General features: G+C 39.2%; 1 protein-coding gene across 1 annotated transcript; it reads right to left on the bottom strand.

Annotated features, from left to right (window-relative positions):
* Positions 1-1,958: 1,958 nt before the first annotated feature.
* Positions 1,959-11,825, bottom strand: LOC309401361 (vomeronasal type-2 receptor 26-like; the record flags this gene model as incomplete). Its single annotated transcript, XM_081970431.1, has 5 exons — positions 1,959-2,860; positions 4,937-5,108; positions 7,026-7,883; positions 10,149-10,440; positions 11,641-11,825. The coding sequence occupies 5 exons, from the start codon at positions 11,823-11,825 to the stop codon at positions 1,959-1,961; spliced, it is 2,409 nt and encodes an 802-aa protein (XP_081826557.1).
* Positions 11,826-19,494: the final 7,669 nt, after the last annotated feature.

Below are 19,494 nucleotides of genomic sequence, written 5' to 3'. Positions count from 1 at the left end.
AAGCTGCCACGTGGTGCCTGCCCTGCCCCCCAACTGAACTGCCTCCTCCTCCTGCCTACAGTTAAGTCTTGCTAGCCCCCCCTGGTGGTTGCTGTGTGCCCCCCCCCACTGTCCCCATCGTGGTGATCCAGGATCACCAAAAGCCCTATTTTGCTCCCAGCAGGCGTCAGGTAGACCTGCTAGGCCCAAAATAGAGCATGTGGGGGGGGGCACCCATTTTGGCTCCCAGCTAGGCCCAAAATAGAATGGGGGGGCTAGCAAGCCTCCCTTCAGCCCCCTGGGTGCCTGGGGGGATCTTCAAGGAAGAAAGAAAAAAATCCTCACCATTTGGAGATCCCCAAGTGCATGGAACAGAGAGGTTTTCAAACTTGGGAACTTTAAGACTTGTGGACTTCAACTCTCAGAATTCAACTTTGTTGGCTGGGGAATTCTGGGAGTTGAAGTCCACAAGGGTTAAAATTGCCAAATTTGAAGACCTCTGCTAGCTGCTATCCTTAGGCTCTAGAGCAGTGTTTCTCAAACTTGATGACTTTAAGTCCTGTGGACTTCAACTCCTATGCTGGCTGGGGAATTCTGGGAGTTGAAGTCCACAGGAGTTAAAGTCACCAAGTTTGAGAAACACTGTTCTAGACTAAGCTAATCAACAGTGGAGTTCTAAGAATGCCAGGTGATCAATGGGCATGTTCTCAGTTTCAAAATTCCAACTGTGAATCACACAGCTGCTAAGCAAATTCAACTTGTCCCATTGACTTTGCTTGTCAGAAGCTATCTGAGAAAGTCGCAAATTATGATAATATGACCCTAGGATGCTACAATAAATATGTGTAAATACATGTAATTGCTGGAATTTTGATCGTGTGACTGTGAGGCAACTGTGACCAATCATAAGGGCAAGAATCAGTTGTAAGTTTCTTTTTTCACTGCCATTGTAACTTCAAATGGTCACTAAATAACTGTAAGTCGATTACTGCCTGCATTTCCAACAGGCAATCAAACTGTGAACACTCCCTTTGATCATTATATTCCACATTCTGCAATGCTCTTACAGGAACTGGAAGTGGTCACTCATAGAACAGATGGTATTTTGTGCTTTCAATTTAGGACAGAGTGGAATAGTTGCCAAGAGAAAAGTTGCAGCAATAACACCCTTTCCATGCCATGGATTATGTTACAACACTGTACAGACTATTCTTTATTTCTTGATTCTACTTGTTTTGCCATCAGTCTGCATAAGGCTGTGTATTTTCAAAGGATGCATAAAATTGTATAAACTACATTTTAAATAAAAATTCCTTTGGATGTACATCATTCAAATAAACAGATTATTATCAATATTTTAGGCTGAGAAAGATAATTTAGATTATTTCATTGCAAAACGTTAGATCCAAACAAATTCTCAAATCCGTTACTCATAACCATACTAAGTTTTCCTGAGAAAGTAACTGACTTCATTTTGCTTGTATTCTAGCCTTTATTTTTTTTTTACTTTAAATGCACCATAGTATTTACAGAAACATAAACTTTCAGAAATATTGCTATTTATCAATGTTTTTTTAATATTTTATATTGTTTTTACTTTGGTGTTTTATCTGTTGTATGCCACCCAGTTACTTTTGGTGAGATGGCCAGCTATATTTATTTATTTATTTATTTATTTATTTATTTATTTATTTATTTATTTATTTATTTATTTGTGTATCAAATTTATATTAATAAATCTTCATCTAACATAGGTTATATGTCATATCAATTGATCATTCAATAAAATATTGCAACTGAAAGTATTTTCTGACTTGATAAAATGCCCAGGCAGAGAATAAAATGCAGAAGGGTAAAATAGATTAATTTGACATAACCAACATGTTCCAACTCATGTTCTCAGAGAATGGTGCAGTGTGTTGCATTGTATAATCTACAAAAAATACCTATAATTAAGTTAAGCCCATAAATAGTTTATTTTATCTTTTTCGTTTTATTATTTCATCTCTTTTGTTTAGTTCTGGCCTCAGCAAAATAATGTAGCATTTGGGGGGAAAGATGCAAAACAACAGTCCAGCAGTAGAAGCCAACATAGAGAAGATTTCCACCACCACCATGTATTTTCCCTTAGTGCTCAAGTATGTAGGAATAAAGGATATCCAAACACTGCAAAAGGCCAACATGCTGAAGGTTATGAACTTGGCTTCATTGAAACTATCAGGTAACTTCCTTGCAAAGAATGCCACAAGGAAGCTCATAAAAGCCAGGAAACCCATGTAACCTAAAACACAATAGAACATGGCAGTTGACCCTTCATTACACTCTAACACAATTTCTTCAGCCATTGAGTGCATATCAACATCAGGGAAAGGGGGGTTAGTAGCCAACCAGATAAGACATATGCCTATTTGAATAGAAGAACAGAAAAGAAGTATAGCATTGGCTACATTTTTCCCCATCCACTTTCTCATTCTAGATCCTGGTTGGGTGGCAAGGAAAGCCACAATCACAGTAACATTTTTTGATAACACACATGAAACAGCCACTGAAAAGATTATTCCAAAAGCCATTTGGCGGAAGAGACAAGTCAACTTATGAGGTTGGCCAATAAAGAGCGATGAAGATAGGAAGCAGAGGAGAAGGAAAATTAGGAGGATATAAGTGAGGCTCCTGTTGTTGGCTTTGACAATAGGAGTGTTGCGATACTTTATAAAAATCCATAAAATCCAAACTGTGATGAAAACAAAGAAATATGCAGTAATGGCTAACCCCATTCCCAAGGGTTCCTCATAAGACAGGAAGGAAAACATCTTAGGGATGCATTGGTTTTGTTCCTTATTAGGATAATGATCTTCTTGACAGGTCTTGCAGGCATCCATGTCTAAAAGAAAGAAAAGTTGAACTGTAAATGTTGTTGTTTTAACCATTCATTCATGACTGACTCTTGGCACCTTTATAGGCAAATGTTCTCTATGCTTCCCTGTCAAGCACAGCTTCTTTCAGTTGTTGGATGCTCATCTTTGCATCAGGTTTGATATCATCAAATCATATGTGAATAAGGTTTTCCATGTTCTGTTTTTCAGCCACAGAATTTATGCCAAGTTATGCTCTTGATATCCAATATGGAATCAGAATCTAAACTGGAATGATTATCTCTATAGGCTGATGCCATAACAAATTAAATAAAACTTTTCCCCCTAAATGTTGCTCATAGTAGTGCTTTGTCCTCAGAACTTGGAGGAATAGGACTATTTGAAAAGCACTTAGATCAGAGGTGGTATTCAGCCAGTTTGCACCCATTCGCCTGAACCGGTAGCAGAAATATTGCCCAGTTTGGCAAGGTGGTAGCAATAGCCAGCTGGCCACGCCCCCAAACTGGTTTCCCTGTCTCCGGTTGCTCACCCCCCCCCCCAATCTGGTCACTGCTCACTCGTTCTGATGCTTTGCATACCGGCTCTCAAAAAAGCTATGGCTGGCAGCAGACCGCTAAAAAGTCCTCTGGTCATCAAAAAAGGTGCTGCTGTCACTGCCATGTTCTTTGTGTATGCGCAACCCATGGCCTTGCAAGTCCACAGCAGCTTTTTCACTGTCTGGATTACTTTTCAGTGACCTGTGGCCAGCCACCACTTCTCTGAGAGCTGCTTTGCAAAATGGATCTCAAAGTGGTGATGGCTGGGAGGCTTCTTTGCCAGCCAGCTGCTTTCCATCAGCAGTGGCTGGGTGGGGGCTGCCAAAAACTGCAGTCAGCTTGCCTTCCAGACTCTGGACCAGCCACTGCAGAAGGTAAGCAATCAAAAAGGCAGTGGCGGGGGGATGAAGCAGGGCAGGGCTGGGGCTGCTAAAGGAGGGGAAATGGAGGTGACTGGTGAAGAGAAGGCTGGGGTAGATAGGGAGAAATCCTAAAAAAAATCCCATCTTTTCCTGTGGGCGTGGCTTGATGGGAGGCATGTGACTGAGTGGGCATGGGTACGAGTGATGTCAAGTTTGCCACACCCACTCAGTCACATGCCCCCCACCTAGCCACCCCCACCAAACTGGTCACGAAAATGTTTGAAACCCACTACTGACTTAGATACCATGGTGATGCCATCAACTGGGAAATGAAGGTTTAAGATTAAGTATTCTAAGAGATTCCAACAAAACATACTGAAGCAAAATTCCAGAGCAAGGTGAATTATCTTCATAACATTGGAATGTGATAGTTCCAAACAAACTCACTAGATATTATTCTTAGATATGTCAGAGTAAACAGAAATGTTAAGAGTGTAGGAAACTGCCATTTTTATCTTTTTATTAAAACTGTTATATACAGAAGACTTGTCTTAACAATATCATGGACTAGAAATATTATACCTGCTTCAGTAGAAACCTTTCCTTCTGAACACCAAACACAATCATAGCAACAAAATGGCTCCCCTTCCTTCTTTTTCTTATGACAACCAGGAGGGCAGATGGAATTGCAGAGAGAAAGGGGTATTACCTATTTGAACAGAATGAAGATAATACTACCAAGAAATAAATCATTTTCAGAATCTTTGGTTTTAAATATAATAAATATGGTCTTTCATTACATTAAAACATCACTTTTCTGAAAGTTGTTTCTTTGGATTTGCGAAGAATAGAACATTTGGAGACATTATGTTTTCTGATGTGATTTCTAATAGTTTATATACCCAAGATAGTAGCCACTGCTATGTGAGTAATTTACAATACATTTAGTGAATTTTTAAGACAATCAATTAAAATTGCCAATGGGTCCACTATTTATAAATCTTATTTCATCCCTATGATGTTCCATTTATTGGGCAGGATTAGTTAGCAAAGAATTGTATAATAAGGTCACTTTTAGAAAATATTTTATAAATGAATGTTTGACCCTAGAAATAGTAAGAAACTCCCACCTGATTAAAGTTTCTAGGCCAGATGATAGAATCCTCATTGATGCTGTACTCTGTACCTTGACCTGTCCAGGGATTCATTTTTCCAACTTTTATTCTAACAAAGGATTTATTAGGAAAAGTTATGACATTTGTAATATCAAACCCAACAGTAAATTCTCCATGCTCATTCAAGTGAACGATTTCTCCAGCTGTGTTGTTAAATGAAAAGTTCTTTAGGATGTGATGGAGCTAGGAGAATAAAATTCATGACTGGTTTAGAACAATAATTCAAATTTAGAGAGCTGATTTTTTTTAACTTATAGTTCAATTATTTACAATATATTTCTAGGCGTGCTTACTTAAATGTTTCAAACCTCTCTGCTCCATAATGGTTAAAACAAGACATATGAATCCAATATTATTAGATTACAAGAATTAACTAGTTGTTTAAAAATATGATATAGATTCTCTTGAGCTGAGTGCAAGTCCCAATGACTACAGAGACATGTTGTCAGACCTGCAGCCAGTTCCTTTTAGGATCTTTGGCCTGTCAAACTCTCTTATTTTACTATGCTGTTTCATTAGTGGGGAATTGGGAGGGGGAATAGTAAGGAGTAGAATGTGTTGTTGTCAAAATAAAAAAAAAATCCTTTTTAGAAAGCCAATGTCATTGTTTGTCTCTGCACCTCTTCACCTGACCAGAATTAGATGGGTGGAATTGCCAGTGCGGCAGTGGATGATTGGACCATGTGATGGACTTGTGGGTATGGGGGCAAGATCATGAACTTTCAACTGGGTAACCCAGGAAGCTCAGATTCGGGTTTCCACAGATGTGCCAACATGTCTCTCTTAATAAATTGGAACTTTGAGGATTACATTGCTTTGGACTCTGATTTAATTTTGGATGATATTTGGAATGGTGACATATGTTTATTGGATGATCTTGGCAATAATATGGACTTTGCTTAGAAAAATGGAGTTTGGAAAGTTTGGGATATCTGTTTGTATCTTCTGCATATTAATTATTCAAGTAAGAGCTTCAAAGTACAATACGGAATATCCAACTGATTTACTTAATACATTGTCTATGAGATTGTCCATAGTCATAGTATATTTCCATAGGTATTGTCCAGTGGTGGCTTCCGGATCCCGTTCCAACTGGAACGGGCCCAGCGTCACCCACATGGATGCGCGCAGTGCACGCACGCATGCATTGTACCTGCCTGCGACGCCTCTGCAAGCCTCTGCGATGCTCCAGCTGCTCGGTGGAGCATCGCTCAGGTGCCGTATATATGCCAAAGGCTTAAAAGACAGGTAAGGAGCTCAGGTGGGCGGGTAGGCCCTCAGGAGCACCATACCAGAACAGTATCCAGTGCTCCAGGCGGACTCTGGTACGCCCGTACCAGGGCATACCACCTGCAACCCACCACTGCTATTGTCCAGGAGCATATGTACATTGTCCCTGGGTTCATATGGGTCTCTGGGTATATTGTCCATGGGTAAATTGTTCATGGGCACAATTACATTTTTGTTCATAAGTATATGGACACTGCATGTTGTCAACACAAATCTTTTTAAATAGATGTTTAAACATACTGCTTCTCTTGAAGAATTATCACTGAGGAGCATGAAATTAAATTTGGTGACATGTTTCTTGGCCATTCATCTAAGGTCAAGTGTGTGTTTATGTAAAGTATCAGGGCAAATAGCCAGTGTTGGGATTCAGCCAGTTCGCACCACTTTGGGAAAACCAGTTGTTAATTTTCTGAGCAGTTTGGTGAAGTGGTCGTTGGAAGAAATCATTAGGGCAGAGAACCAGTTTTTGAATTATTTGAATCTCACTACTGCAAATATCCCTCATTATTTTTTCTGCTCACAATTATCTAATGTAATTTTCCATCATTGTAAAGTACATTTATTTGTACAAAAGTTCAAGGTAAAAATAATACTGAAGGACATTGAAATTATTGTGGAGCAACTGCATGTCAACATATTCTTCAGAATATTAAGAGAGGATATATATTTCTGCAAATCTTTATTGCATATTTATTTATACATATTTATGGCATATTTATTGCAAAATCATTTGAGCAATAACATTTAGAGACAATGACCTGTAATGATGTCTTAATTTAGAACTTGCCATAGATATTTAAGAGTGATTACCTGCCATGACTGCAGAATCCCACTTTCTAGTCCCCTTCTGGCAAATCTTCTTTTGAAAGCTGAACTGCTTGAATCAATGAAATGTATAGAATTTGCCAAGGCATAGACTGCATTGTAAATACTGTAACTGTGGCCAGTCATATTCATTTCAAAGAAAGGCCCGGGTAAGCGTTCTAGCCTCTCTTTCCCAGTACAGCTGTTGTCAATGTCCTCCTGAATATTAGTGTTTAAAAAGGAACAACCAAATGCCTGCTCCCAAAATGTCTGAATGAAGCCATCTCTCTTAGCGAGATAGGGATTCAGGCTCCGAAGAAAAGGCTGGAACTTTGGTGTTTCATGAGTGTGGGGTGTAAAGGCTAAAGCACCATGGAAGATTTCTAGATTCAAATCCTTATGTAAGACCAGTGCTACAAAATCCAACTGCACTGCCATAATCCATACTTTACCAAATAATTTCTCATCATCAGTATGTCTTGAATTCAGTACAATCATCAAAGATAACATGGTCCTAGTTTCTCCATGGACAAAAATAACATTGGCCTTACTCTTTATAATATCTAGTAATATGTTGTGCCATTTTATCTGTGCATTTGCATAGTCCTCGAAAAAAACTAATACAGAAATCTTTGCAATGAAGGCAGGACAGATGCCATTTTCAAAAAGTATTGGAAGCATGTTCTTCAAAAAAAGCTCTCCACCATCATCATTGAAGATCATTAGACATATCCATTTCCATCTGAAATGCAGAAGTAACTGGACAATTCCCTTGTACTGATGAATTTCATTTGGTACCAGTTGGTAGAGAGAAATAAAATTGGATTGATCCCTCATCATCGGAGCAAAATCACCATAACTAAACTGGGATTGAGGAAAAAAGTGAAATCATGTTTTATGCACAAACCAGAGTATCAGGTAATATATCTACATTCTTGTATTTTGAAATGCTAAGATTTGTTTTTTTAAATTATCTCTGTTTCCTTCTGAATAAAAGTTGCAAAATATTTTAAGATCTCCTTATTCTATTACCCAAAAGATTTTGAAAGATGTTTGTTAAGTTTTCACAATTGGTTTACTCATATAAATACTATATAATAAAAATAACTAAAGCAAAGTGTAGTGAGATTTGTAATGAGGTCACAGCAAGTTAGGATGCTGGATCATGATCAGCAAACTCTCTCTGGAAAAAGGAGAGCTTGTGAGATTGCCCATTGTGACTGAAAGTCAAAGGATTCCATCTTAATTCAGTCCTAATGAAGACTTTATAGTCATAAAGCTCAACTGAGCATCATTTCTTAATCACCTTTGGAATTATTATTTTTTATTCCTTTTGAAATATTAAGAACCTCTGGAATGATTAGGTTTTTATCACATTCACATCAAAATAGTACTTATAGTGTTGCTTTTGGAATATCAAAACCAGACTAGGCATCTGGATGGATTTAATATAAGAATTTGAAATTAATTATAAGAGCCCTTGCCTTTAGGAAAATGTAGTTTTGGTTTTGGGGGAAAGTACATGAGATGGGACTTTGAATGTCAGACATTGAGGGAATCAGGAAAAAAAAGCTAAAGATTACAATTAAAGGAAAAAAAATAAAACACTACTACAGAATGGATATTTCTATGGAGATTTGTGAACAAAGGACTCAAAAATTATTTTTAGATATATCTAATATCATAGATCAATGTTTTACAAAAGAAGTTACAATAGAGGGACATGCTATATTGGATAAGACTGGAATTGATTTGAATGTGGATTTAAGCATGACAAATTACAAATTACAATATGAAAAAAGATGGTATACTGGATTCATAAATGAAATTGGTTCACATTTTAGTATTTAAAAGGGACATGCAAATAAAAACTAGAGGGCTGATTTTGATAACTTTTTTTACTGAATTTATAAAAGAAATCTTTAAAAATTGATGTTTTTTTCTGAGACGAGACAAAGAAAAAATGAAAATAAACAAATTGAGGATATTATTTGAAGGGCATAAAAATCAAAATGTTGAAAATACAGAGAAGGAATATAGTTTGCTTTTTTGATCAAATTTAAAATAGATGTGATGTTTCCACTGATAGTTCTTAATGAACTTTTGCTGACTAGGGATGAATGATAAGGTTTAAATTTTTTGTTCATATTCAACAGATGAAATATGAGGGGAAAAGAATTTGTTGCCTTTTAAGAGACTGATAAATTACTAAAATTTATAGTTGTGATGAAGGAGAAGTTACTTCTTTATATTTTTTTCATTTTTTTTTCATTTTTATGGACTTTCTTTTTTCCCCTTTCCCCTTTTCCCAAAAATGAATCTTGTATTTCTGCTAGTGTGTATTAGTTTTTATTTTTCTAATCATAATCTGTAATAAAATTTCTTTTTAAAAAACACTGTAATAAATTATTTAAATAATTAAGAATCTTTCAGCACTTGTATGCCTTGTGAGTGTTTAAATGTGTTTCTGTGCTACATTGTTTTGAGTAAATATTTATCAGGTTCTGCTACATTTTTGTGCTGCCTATTTATTTTAAACTCTTGGCAACCAATTTCAAAGAAAAATAACTTTTTCCCAATTTCCTTTCACAGGAGTTACTAAAAGGGAATGGAATATAAGTCTAAACAATTTTCAGCAACTTCACTATTTTCACTTAGAATGCAATTTATCTATCAGTTTATTAAATTGGCAACCTTATTGAATTCAGCAATTGGATGCATAGCTTCTCTATGAAGCAGTGAGGAGATTCAATTCCAGAAAGGTGAAAGTGGATAAGGGACACCTCTATTGTAGTCTCTGAACTTGCCACTGCAGTTTACAAAGAAATGATTAAGAAAAGTATGATAATTAATTAGATTATTAGTCGAATACTAGTCACAATCAATCAGATGTTTAGATGAGATTGGCATTTTTATCCAGCCACTGTTTCCCAAGGACTTGGGATAGGCAGATGTTTGATAGTATTAAAGGCATTTTCATAGAACATATGCTGATTATTGTTATTGCTAAATATGAGTGCTTTTTGACATCTCTATGAAGAAACTTTCAATAAATTCCTTTTCTGACAGGAAAAGTAAATCATCGTGATAAATCATGATAAAACTTGACATTCTACTTTCTCTTTATACCTGAGGTAACTTATAGATGTTCAAAATGGCAGCCAAATGTCGGGAAGTATCTGTGCCCAATCCCCCAATAACTGCAATCAGACTGCTCTGATTATTGCACTTATAATTAGGAATTAGTGTATGAATTGCTGAGAAAAAATCTAGGGCGATGTGATAGTATCTCCTGGCACTGAAATAGCTCTCCGAGATGTGGAAGCCCAAGGAGATATTAGGCAAGAAATGTTGATCTTCATTTATCTCAGTTACCGCAAATACCAACGCTAGCACATGCTGATAATTCTTTGTCACAACTCTGTAAAGAAGAAGGAAGGAGAGAAATTCCCAGTATTAGCAATTAAAGAAATGGAATAGTTCTATGAACTGCCTTCTGTCTTCAAATTGCTCTAATTATTAGTACATAATGATGCTGATTATGTAGAGAAGTTCAAATAAAGCAAGTAGTAAAATATTTTACCAGTGACACTACAAATAGGAAAGGTATTTATCAAAAAGATGGGAGGGTAAATTAAAACTTAAAGAGACATTGTTATTATTATGCTGGAACTACAGTCTGTAGTGGCAAATACTCCTGTGAGGCATTGAAGTGAATAAATGATTGCAATGAAGAGTATGATTTTGATGGAAAGATTATACAGCGGTAATTTATATGGCAAGGAAAGGCATGGCACTAATAAATGTGACAGAACAAAAAAAAATGCTACAATAGTAAGATAAGAGAACCAAGAACGTAAGAATGAAAAAGTATTTAAAATGAGGTAATATTTTCCAAAAAGATCAAGAACATTTAAAATGCAATGCAGAATGTACTTTTAATGTTTTTATGGAATAAATCATAGAATCCTGGTCAAGGAAGAAGGAAGAGACAGGATGTCTAACAAAAGATTTCTCATCTCCATTTGAAAATATCCAATGAAATCTACTATCTTATCTAAGTGACCAGCTACTTGTTTCACAGTATAATCAAAAATGATTTTATCATTCATAGGTTTACCAATGCATTTGCTAGACTTAAAGATTGTCTATGGAGATTCTCAGTCATCCAGGTCATGGTTGTCCCAAAGCTGCTTTTTCAAGAGGCAACTGGACTCTTAAAGATTAATTTATCTTTTTAGTGTATACAATTTGATGGATCAGAAATATTATAGTCCATCAGATTTATAGAATAAATGGATGAATGAATGAATGAACACACACACACTTACAAATGGAGAGTGAGAGCAAAAGAAAGTCCCATGTATCTTGTTCTATGCATTATTAAATGGGTTTATACATTTTAAAAGTAAAAAATTAAAATTAAAGAACAAGCAAACAAGTAATCAAAACAATTTATAGGCTATGGAAGAAAGAAGAAGAAAAGCAGATATGTCTCTGACAAGCTTTTGCCCAACTTAACAAATAAATGTTTAACAGTCTTGAGATAATTATATCTATAGCTCTATATATCTACAGCTATACATCCACACATCTATATCTAAAACTAATACATACTTACATTGGAGAGTCAACATCAGGGGCAGGATACTCCTCAAAAGAAAACTGATCTATAAATACTATCATTTGAGAACTGGTGGCACCAATAACGAAGTCACCACTTGTGAAATATTTATGAGGAATATAGACCCTCTTCTGAGTAGTACAAATAGCAACAGTATGTTTCCGGAATTCAAGACATGGCATCTGCAGGAGAGAAAATATATATATTTTCAGCCACCCCATCTTGCTTTTCAGATCTTTCTACATGCACCACTCTGCTTTGCAGTTCTATTATATAAAATGTATTGTTCTGCTTGTCCATCTTGAAAGGCATGACTTAGGTGTTGAAATATTTGAAGGTATTGACATGTTTTCTTCTGTCTAAAATACAATAAATAAAATAAGAAAATGATGAAAAAACTAGATGAGTGAATTTTAGTTTTCAGTATTGAGAAAAGCTTTTAAATACATTTTGACAACTTTACTGTATTATAATCATGCCATTTAAGCAAATCCTCATGAGGGTTGATGCAAATTTGATTTAGGGAGCATATTGAGTCATTAATAAGCTCCAGAGATTTTTGTGACAATTACGGGATATAAATGGAATAAAAAAAGATATATGATTATTGCCTCCCTAGAAATTTGGCCAAAATGCCATTTTCCTTACAACACATCACAGTGAATAATAATAATAATAATAATAATAATAATAATAATAATAATAATAATAATAATAATAATAATAATAATAATAATAATAATAATAATAATAATAATAATAATAATAATAATAATAGTTAATTATCCTAAAGGAAATGTGTTCTAATTTTCAGTTGTAAAGTTACTTAATGAAAAATATTCTTTAAAGGAACTATAGAAAGTTTTGTTTCTAATGGAATTACCTATGTGTGCTAGTTTGCTAAGTAATTTCATTTTTAATTCTGGAAATTCTTTTTATTTTTATCATCCATCTGGAAGATGTAGTAAAGAATGTTGTTTTTATTGATTGTTAGTGCAAACTAACTTTTTAAATTATGTTTGCATATGTTTACTAGGTAGTTATATTTGCCTTATCTAATCTTATAGAACACCAGATGCAGAATGTAAGAATCATTAAAACTACCTGTAGTTTTCTAGCAAGGTTAGCTACAAAAAGCTCTCCAAAGCTAGGAAACTCATATAAGACACAAGAAAAGATGCTCAAAGTTTCCTTAGTACACTCCAGCTTAACTTCTTCATCTGAGTACATGTAAATACTTGAGCATTGGAGATACTATATACATGCTGATCCAACTCTCAGCCATACTCAGATTAATCAAAGACTCAGGGAGGCTTTCAAACCTCTTTCAAACCTCCCAATTAATCCTGGTATTTGGAAACAATCAATTAAAGAAATGTTGTCAGAATATTTGGGCAAAGCAATCTTAATTTAATCAGGTGAAACTTTAAGTTAAAAAAAAGAAACATTTATGTTGATAGAGAATAAGTGTTAAAGCACCTTGGAAGATTTCAGTGTCCAAATCCATATGAAAGGCCAATCTTGTCAAATCCAATGGTCCTGCCATAACCTATTGTTGGAAATTAAAACCCACCCCCCTCCTAGAGAAATGAAACATTTTAGGAAATATTAAAAAGGCAGAGTATTTCCCCCAAAAAGAGAAATTGAAACTCCAGAGAGGCAGAAACTCTGCCACCCCCACCTTTGTGAATGAGCTATTAAGGCCTGAGCCAGTCTATTCTACATAACAAAGATCTACCCCCTTCAGACAGCCTACAGATTTGCCCCTGCACTGCCCTATGGGAGTCTGACCACCAATCAGAATGCATTTCCTACACAGGAATGGGAAGGTCCAGGGTGGGGTCCAGAGAGGGCATAAAACCAGGGCACTCTCAGCATCTTTCCTTTTTTTTTCTCTTCTTCACCCAAGGCATGTGATTGTCTTTTCCCCCAGGACCTCAGACCATGTAGTTCTGTCCACCATTAAAACCTTCTTTCCAAGCAATTTCCATGAATCCAGTGTCTTTTTCCCCACTTGGAGCTGAACCCAGATGGACATTTCTTCCAACATCGGCACCCCAGATAGGACTCCAAGCTAACCTAACCAATGGATATGGCTCAGGTAAGCCTCCCTTGCTGGCACAGACCCCATTGAGTCTGTGGGTGGCTTTTTCCTGGACCTTGGCCATTCGGAACTAGGTTTTAAAGGGGTTTAGGGTTTTGAGCTCAAAGGCTGCTTGGAAAGAAGTTGAGTACCTCTAAAATTTTAATCCTCTAAATTTTAATTTTAAAGCATGGGAACCATGGGAAATGTGTGTATGCGTGTGTGTGTGTGTGTGTGTGTGTGTGTGTGTGTGTGAGAGAGAGAGAGAGAGAGAGAGAGAGAGAGAGAGAGAGAAAGAGGGAGGGAGGGAGGGAGGGAGAAAGAGCGCGCTTGGACAATAGCTGGATCATATTTCTCTGTTTGGCCTCTAGCTGTACCCCTGTCTGTTGCTAGCTCCTCCGAGCTGTTACCGACAGAACAGAGAAAGCAAGGGAGGGCCTTCAGAGCGTGGGACTTTTGTATATAAGAGAAAAAGCCGAGCGGGCTGTGCTTATGATTGAAGGGTGGGATAATAATTTTGCTGACCCTCCAAGATGTTTCTGCACATGCACAGAAGTATTTTGTGTGCACAAGCAAACATATTGAACAAATTATCTTGGAAGACATACAGCTAGATTGTTGTAATATCTAAAGCTGTCAGCATGTCATCATCTTTTCGTTAAAAAAAGAGAAGTAAACTAAGCATTTGAGTGAATGAATCCTGCTATCTTCTTTGTTCCTATTCTGAATACTAAACAAATCTTTTTAAACATCTTTGGCGAATATTCTCATATTGTTAAGCTTTAGTAAATTCACATGAGGACTTGATCAAAAGAAAAACTATTTTAGGATCTAGAGCAGTGTTTCTCGAACTTGGTGACTTTAAGTCCTGTGGACTTCAACTCCCAGAATTCCCCAGCCAGCTATGCTGGCTGGGGGATTCTGGGAGTTGAAGTCCACAGGACTTAAAGTCGCCAAGTTTGAGAAACACTGATCTAGAGATACCATTATTAGAATTGTGATATGTAATTTAAATAGGAAAATGCACATGATAACTATCTCCCTGGCTATAATGAAACATGTTGAACCAATTGGTGTTTTGCATTCCCGAATACATGCCAAAAACAGTTGAAGTAAAAAACCCTGAAAATATGTACTGAGGCATAACAGTACCATGCAATAAAATTGTGAAATGGTTACCCGCTTAGTTAAATATCTGAAGAATAAAATCCTGGAATGCAGTTATAAGATTTCATTTGCTAGATGAATAACTAATCTACATTTAATGTTTTTTAAAATAATTTTATTTTTGCAAATAATTTAATGCTTAATTTTGGAAAAATGCAAGTTATCTTTATTATGCTATAGGATGTTATTGATCAGGATAGGTATCCTTAGATCTAAATAATTTACTATAATTAAATACGAAAACCAGGAGATGTCAGCAGATGGACTAGATGAGGACTAGAGCTTCACAAACATATTCTAAGTTTGTATTGTTGCTGGTCTCATCTTTTCCCTTTGAACTCAGCTATCTGGAACATTCTGTTACTCTAGAACTTTTGTTTCTTCTCTATCCAATCAAAATAGGAGATTCTAGGGAGGATTTTGTACATTTAGGAAACTAAGTCTTCTGTATTAGAAATAACCCATGATATTCCAGCTGGGGTCTGACCTTACACAGGCCTATTGTCAGACCTGGAAGCCATCTTTTACATTTGGGCCTTCAGGCCTGCCACATTTTCTACTGTGGGAAAATGGGAGGAGGGATTATATGGAGTGACGCACCTGGGGGTCGATCTCTGCCCTCCAGTCAACACAAACTGCGACCGATCCGATAGGTAGGAGGAGAACCACCGTAAAACAGTGCCCCCAACTCCCAACCCCCTGAGTCGTTGCAGTAGGATACCATGGTTGATGGTATCGAAAGCCTCCGAGAGGTCTAATAGGACCAGGACAGAGGAGCAGCCTCTGTCCCGGGCCCGCCAGAGATCATCGACCAATGCGACCAATGCCGTCTCTGTGCTGTATCTGGGCCTGAAACCCGACTGAAACGGATCCAGGTAGACAGCTTCATCCAGGTACTGGGGAAGCTGACGTGCTACCACACTCTTGACAACCTTTGCTACAAAGAAAAGGTTGGAGACCGGACGATAGTTGGCTAAAGAAGCTGGGTCCAGGGAAGGCTTCTTAAGGAGGGGCCTCACCACTGCCTCCTTCAAGGCGGTAGGAAAGAACCCCTCTCTCAATGAAGCATTGGTAATCGCCTGGAGCCAGCCTCGTGTCACCTCCAGGGAAGCCGAAACTAACCACGAGGGACACGGGTCCAGCACACAAGTGGCAGCACTAAGTCTCCCCATAATCCTGTCCATGCCCTTGGGGGTCACAGGGTCAAACTCATCCCAGATTGTCTCCTCAAGATTCATCCCCGTTGGCTCGCCCAAATCTACCCAGTCAGAGTCCAAGCCTGTCCGGATCTGAGCGATTTTATCCTGCAGATACTGAACAAATTCTTCAGCCCTACCCTGCAAGGGGTCTTCCCCAGTTCCTTGGTTAAGTAAGGAGCAGGTCACCCTGAACAGGGCAGCTGGGCGGATATCTGCAGACGCGATAAGAGCGGAAAAATGTTGCCGTTTTGCCGCTTCCATTGCCACTAAGTAGGATTTAATATGAATTCTTACTAGTGTTCGATCAGATTCGGACCGGCTGGCCCTCCAGCCACTCTCTAGGCGTCTTTTCTGGCGTTTCATCTCCCAGAGCTCCTCGGTAAACCAGGGAGCCACCCGGGATCGACACCGGGTCAGAGGCCGCAAAGGCACAACGCGATCCAAGGCCCCAGCGGCCGCCGTATCCCAGGCTTCCACTAGGGCTTCGGTCGAGTTGTGAACAAGGGATTCAGGAAAAGTCCCAAGCTCCATCAGGAACCTTTTGGGGTCCATCAGGTGCCTGGGGCGGAACCATCTGGTCGGTGCTGCCTCCCTGCGGCGAGGGGTAGTGGTATGGAAGTCAAGCCTGATGAGGAAATGATCAGACCATGACAAGGGTTGAATAGAAATATCCTCTAAATCTAGATCATTCATCCACTGCCCAGAGACAAAAATCAGGTCAAGCGTGTGTCCCCCATTATGGGTGGGGTCTTGAATTAACTGAGTTAAGTCCATAGCTGTCATGGAAGCCATGAACTACTGAGCTGACTCAGATATCTCGCCAATGGAAGGCAGATTGAAATCCCCCAGGAACATAAGCCTGGGGAAATCAACTGCCAATCCAGCTAACACATGCAGCAGCTCCGGCAGGGCCGATGAAATGTAGCAGGGAGACAGATACATAACAAAAAGGCCCACCTGAGCTCCAAGGCCCCACTTCACAAAGAGGGACTCACACCCGCCTATCTGAGGCACAGTGACCTCCTGAGGTCTGAGACTTTCCCTAATAACCACCGTTACCCCCCGCCCCTGCCCTGGGCTCTCAGCTGGTGAAACGCCCGGAAGCCTAGTGGGCATAGTTCGCTAAGTGGCACACCCCCCTCATGGCCCAACCAGGTCTCCGTAATGCACGCCAGGTCCGCTCTACCCTCTTGTATGAGGTCATAAATGAGGGGAGCCTTATGTACCACAGACCTGGCGTTAAGCGACACCAGCCGGAGACCAGGATCCTGTAATCCCAGGCACCCAGAGGTGCGAGAAGGGCGATGAGGGTCGGAATGCGTGATCGCTCTTAAACAGCAAACCCACATCCTCCAAACATCATTTGGCCCTCGCCCCCCACCATATCTGCCTCTCCCTCAAACAGTAGAGATGGTGAACCCCCCAATGGAATGGCTTAATGTCTCCCCCAGAATCCCAACCCTTCCTAGCCCTCCCAACCCACGCCCATTAGTTAGTGCTGGCCTGTGCCCTGGCAGACTCCCCCCCAAGCCTGTCTGAGCCATCCAAATCAACCCACCCCTCCCACCCCTTAAATTTTGGTTTAAAAGCCCCTGTAAAAAAACCCTTAAGAAGTCTCTTCTTCGCATGCCATCTCTCGGGATCCCAAGATCCATCATTAAGGAAGTGTCTTGATAGGCAGAAGGCCATCCCCGGGAAAGGGGGAGTTCCCAGAGGGAATAAAGTTCTGTCGCAGTATAGCATATAGGATAGTGTGGCATCAACCAAACGGGATGACATCATGGGGAGATGGAATGAGGAGATGACATGTCCATGGGAAGCTTATGTCCATCATAAAGTTGTCGGTGTTGGGGACAATATGTAAGGGTAATGGCCAGCTGTCCAAAATCGCAGCAGATGCTAGCTTGCGAGGTGGTAAACTGGCCAGTAATGGTGGCAATGAGGACAGCAGCGGAATCGGCGGCTGCTCCAACTCCGATTCCAACAGTTAAGCTCCGCCCACGCCAGCCGCACTCACATCCATCGCCAGGGCTGCACTCCGTTGACCGAGTCCATAATATCACAGGAGGGGGGGGCAAATGGCCAAATGGCACAGTACGGTGGCCCAGGCAGCCGGAGTAATACCAGGGGTGGCACAATGAAGGACTCCCCCACTCCAGCCACGCCCACACCAACTCCCGAAGCCTTCTTCTGCTGGTGTTAGTATCCATGCCAGCTGCCTCAGCCACTCCCCGCTGATTTAATTTATCATGTTCACAAGCAAGGAGGGGGGGGAGCAACTGGGATAACATCACGGCGTGGGGAGCAGCAGCTGTAGAGACCCCAGACCCCAGACCGCTGACCATGCTCTGGTTGCAGAGACCCCAGGGACCCCAGGCCGGGCATCCCACCGGGCGTCCCACCGCAGCTGCTGACCACACCGACGCCGGCAGCTGACTGACGCTCTCCATTCTCCTTTCACTGCTAACCACCCCATTTCACTCATGATGTTCGGGCTATAAGGCAGGACATCGCAGCTCAAGGGTATCCCCCGAGGTCCCAGGAAGTTCTCATAGCTGGACCTGGAACCAACGATGGAATAGGGTACTCCTGCAAGCCCCAAGAAGGACAATCATCTCCCCGAAGCTCTCCTCAAACGCGACAGGACACCATCTTGGGCATGTTGTAGTTGAATATCATTGTTGTTGGAAATGCATTCAACATTATGCTTCATTAATATACACCTTTTTGCTATGTCCAAAGGCTGTTTTTTCTGGCTAGAAGTAATTGCATATATTAATTTCATTGTGATGCTACCAATATGTCATCACTATGTAAAAGTGGCCTATAACTATGAAACTATAATTGACTCTATAGTATAAAAGTGCTCTGTGTGGGATGTTTTACAAATTATGGCTAGCAGGAAGAGCTGAACTTAACCAACACTCTTAATATGACAATTCGACTGTTTAAATTAATTATCAATTGAAATATTGGATGTATGTGTATTATATAACTATATCTTTCCAAATGCAGGTTCTCGTTTCACTGCTGAATCTGCCTTACTTCAACATAACAAACATCTGTTCAAATTCCAATGTTCAAAAACTTTGGAGCCAAATGTAATAAACCTGTTGCTGAGTAGCAGTTTTGTAGAAACCTCATTAAATGATTAGCAGTTATTTCCTCCTGTATTTATCACGTGGAATGATTATGATTAATTCAGTTCTTGCCAAATCCCTGTAGAGCTCTAACATTTAGACTACTGAAAAATTTTCTATATATAACCCTTGCATTATTCTGAGTTATAAATATTATTATATACCTGTCAGGTAGAGCTGTACCTTAACAAAATACTTTTTCTTAAAAGTAATTTGTTCTTTCAGGCAATTAACTATATTCAGGTATTATCAGTAATGCCTA

This window comes from Natrix helvetica, assembly GCF_964273705.1.
Source record: "Natrix helvetica genome assembly, chromosome: Z".
In the NCBI taxonomy this organism is placed as follows: Eukaryota; Metazoa; Chordata; class Lepidosauria; order Squamata; family Natricidae; genus Natrix; species Natrix helvetica.
This window is presented reverse-complemented; position numbering and strand designations above follow the sequence as displayed.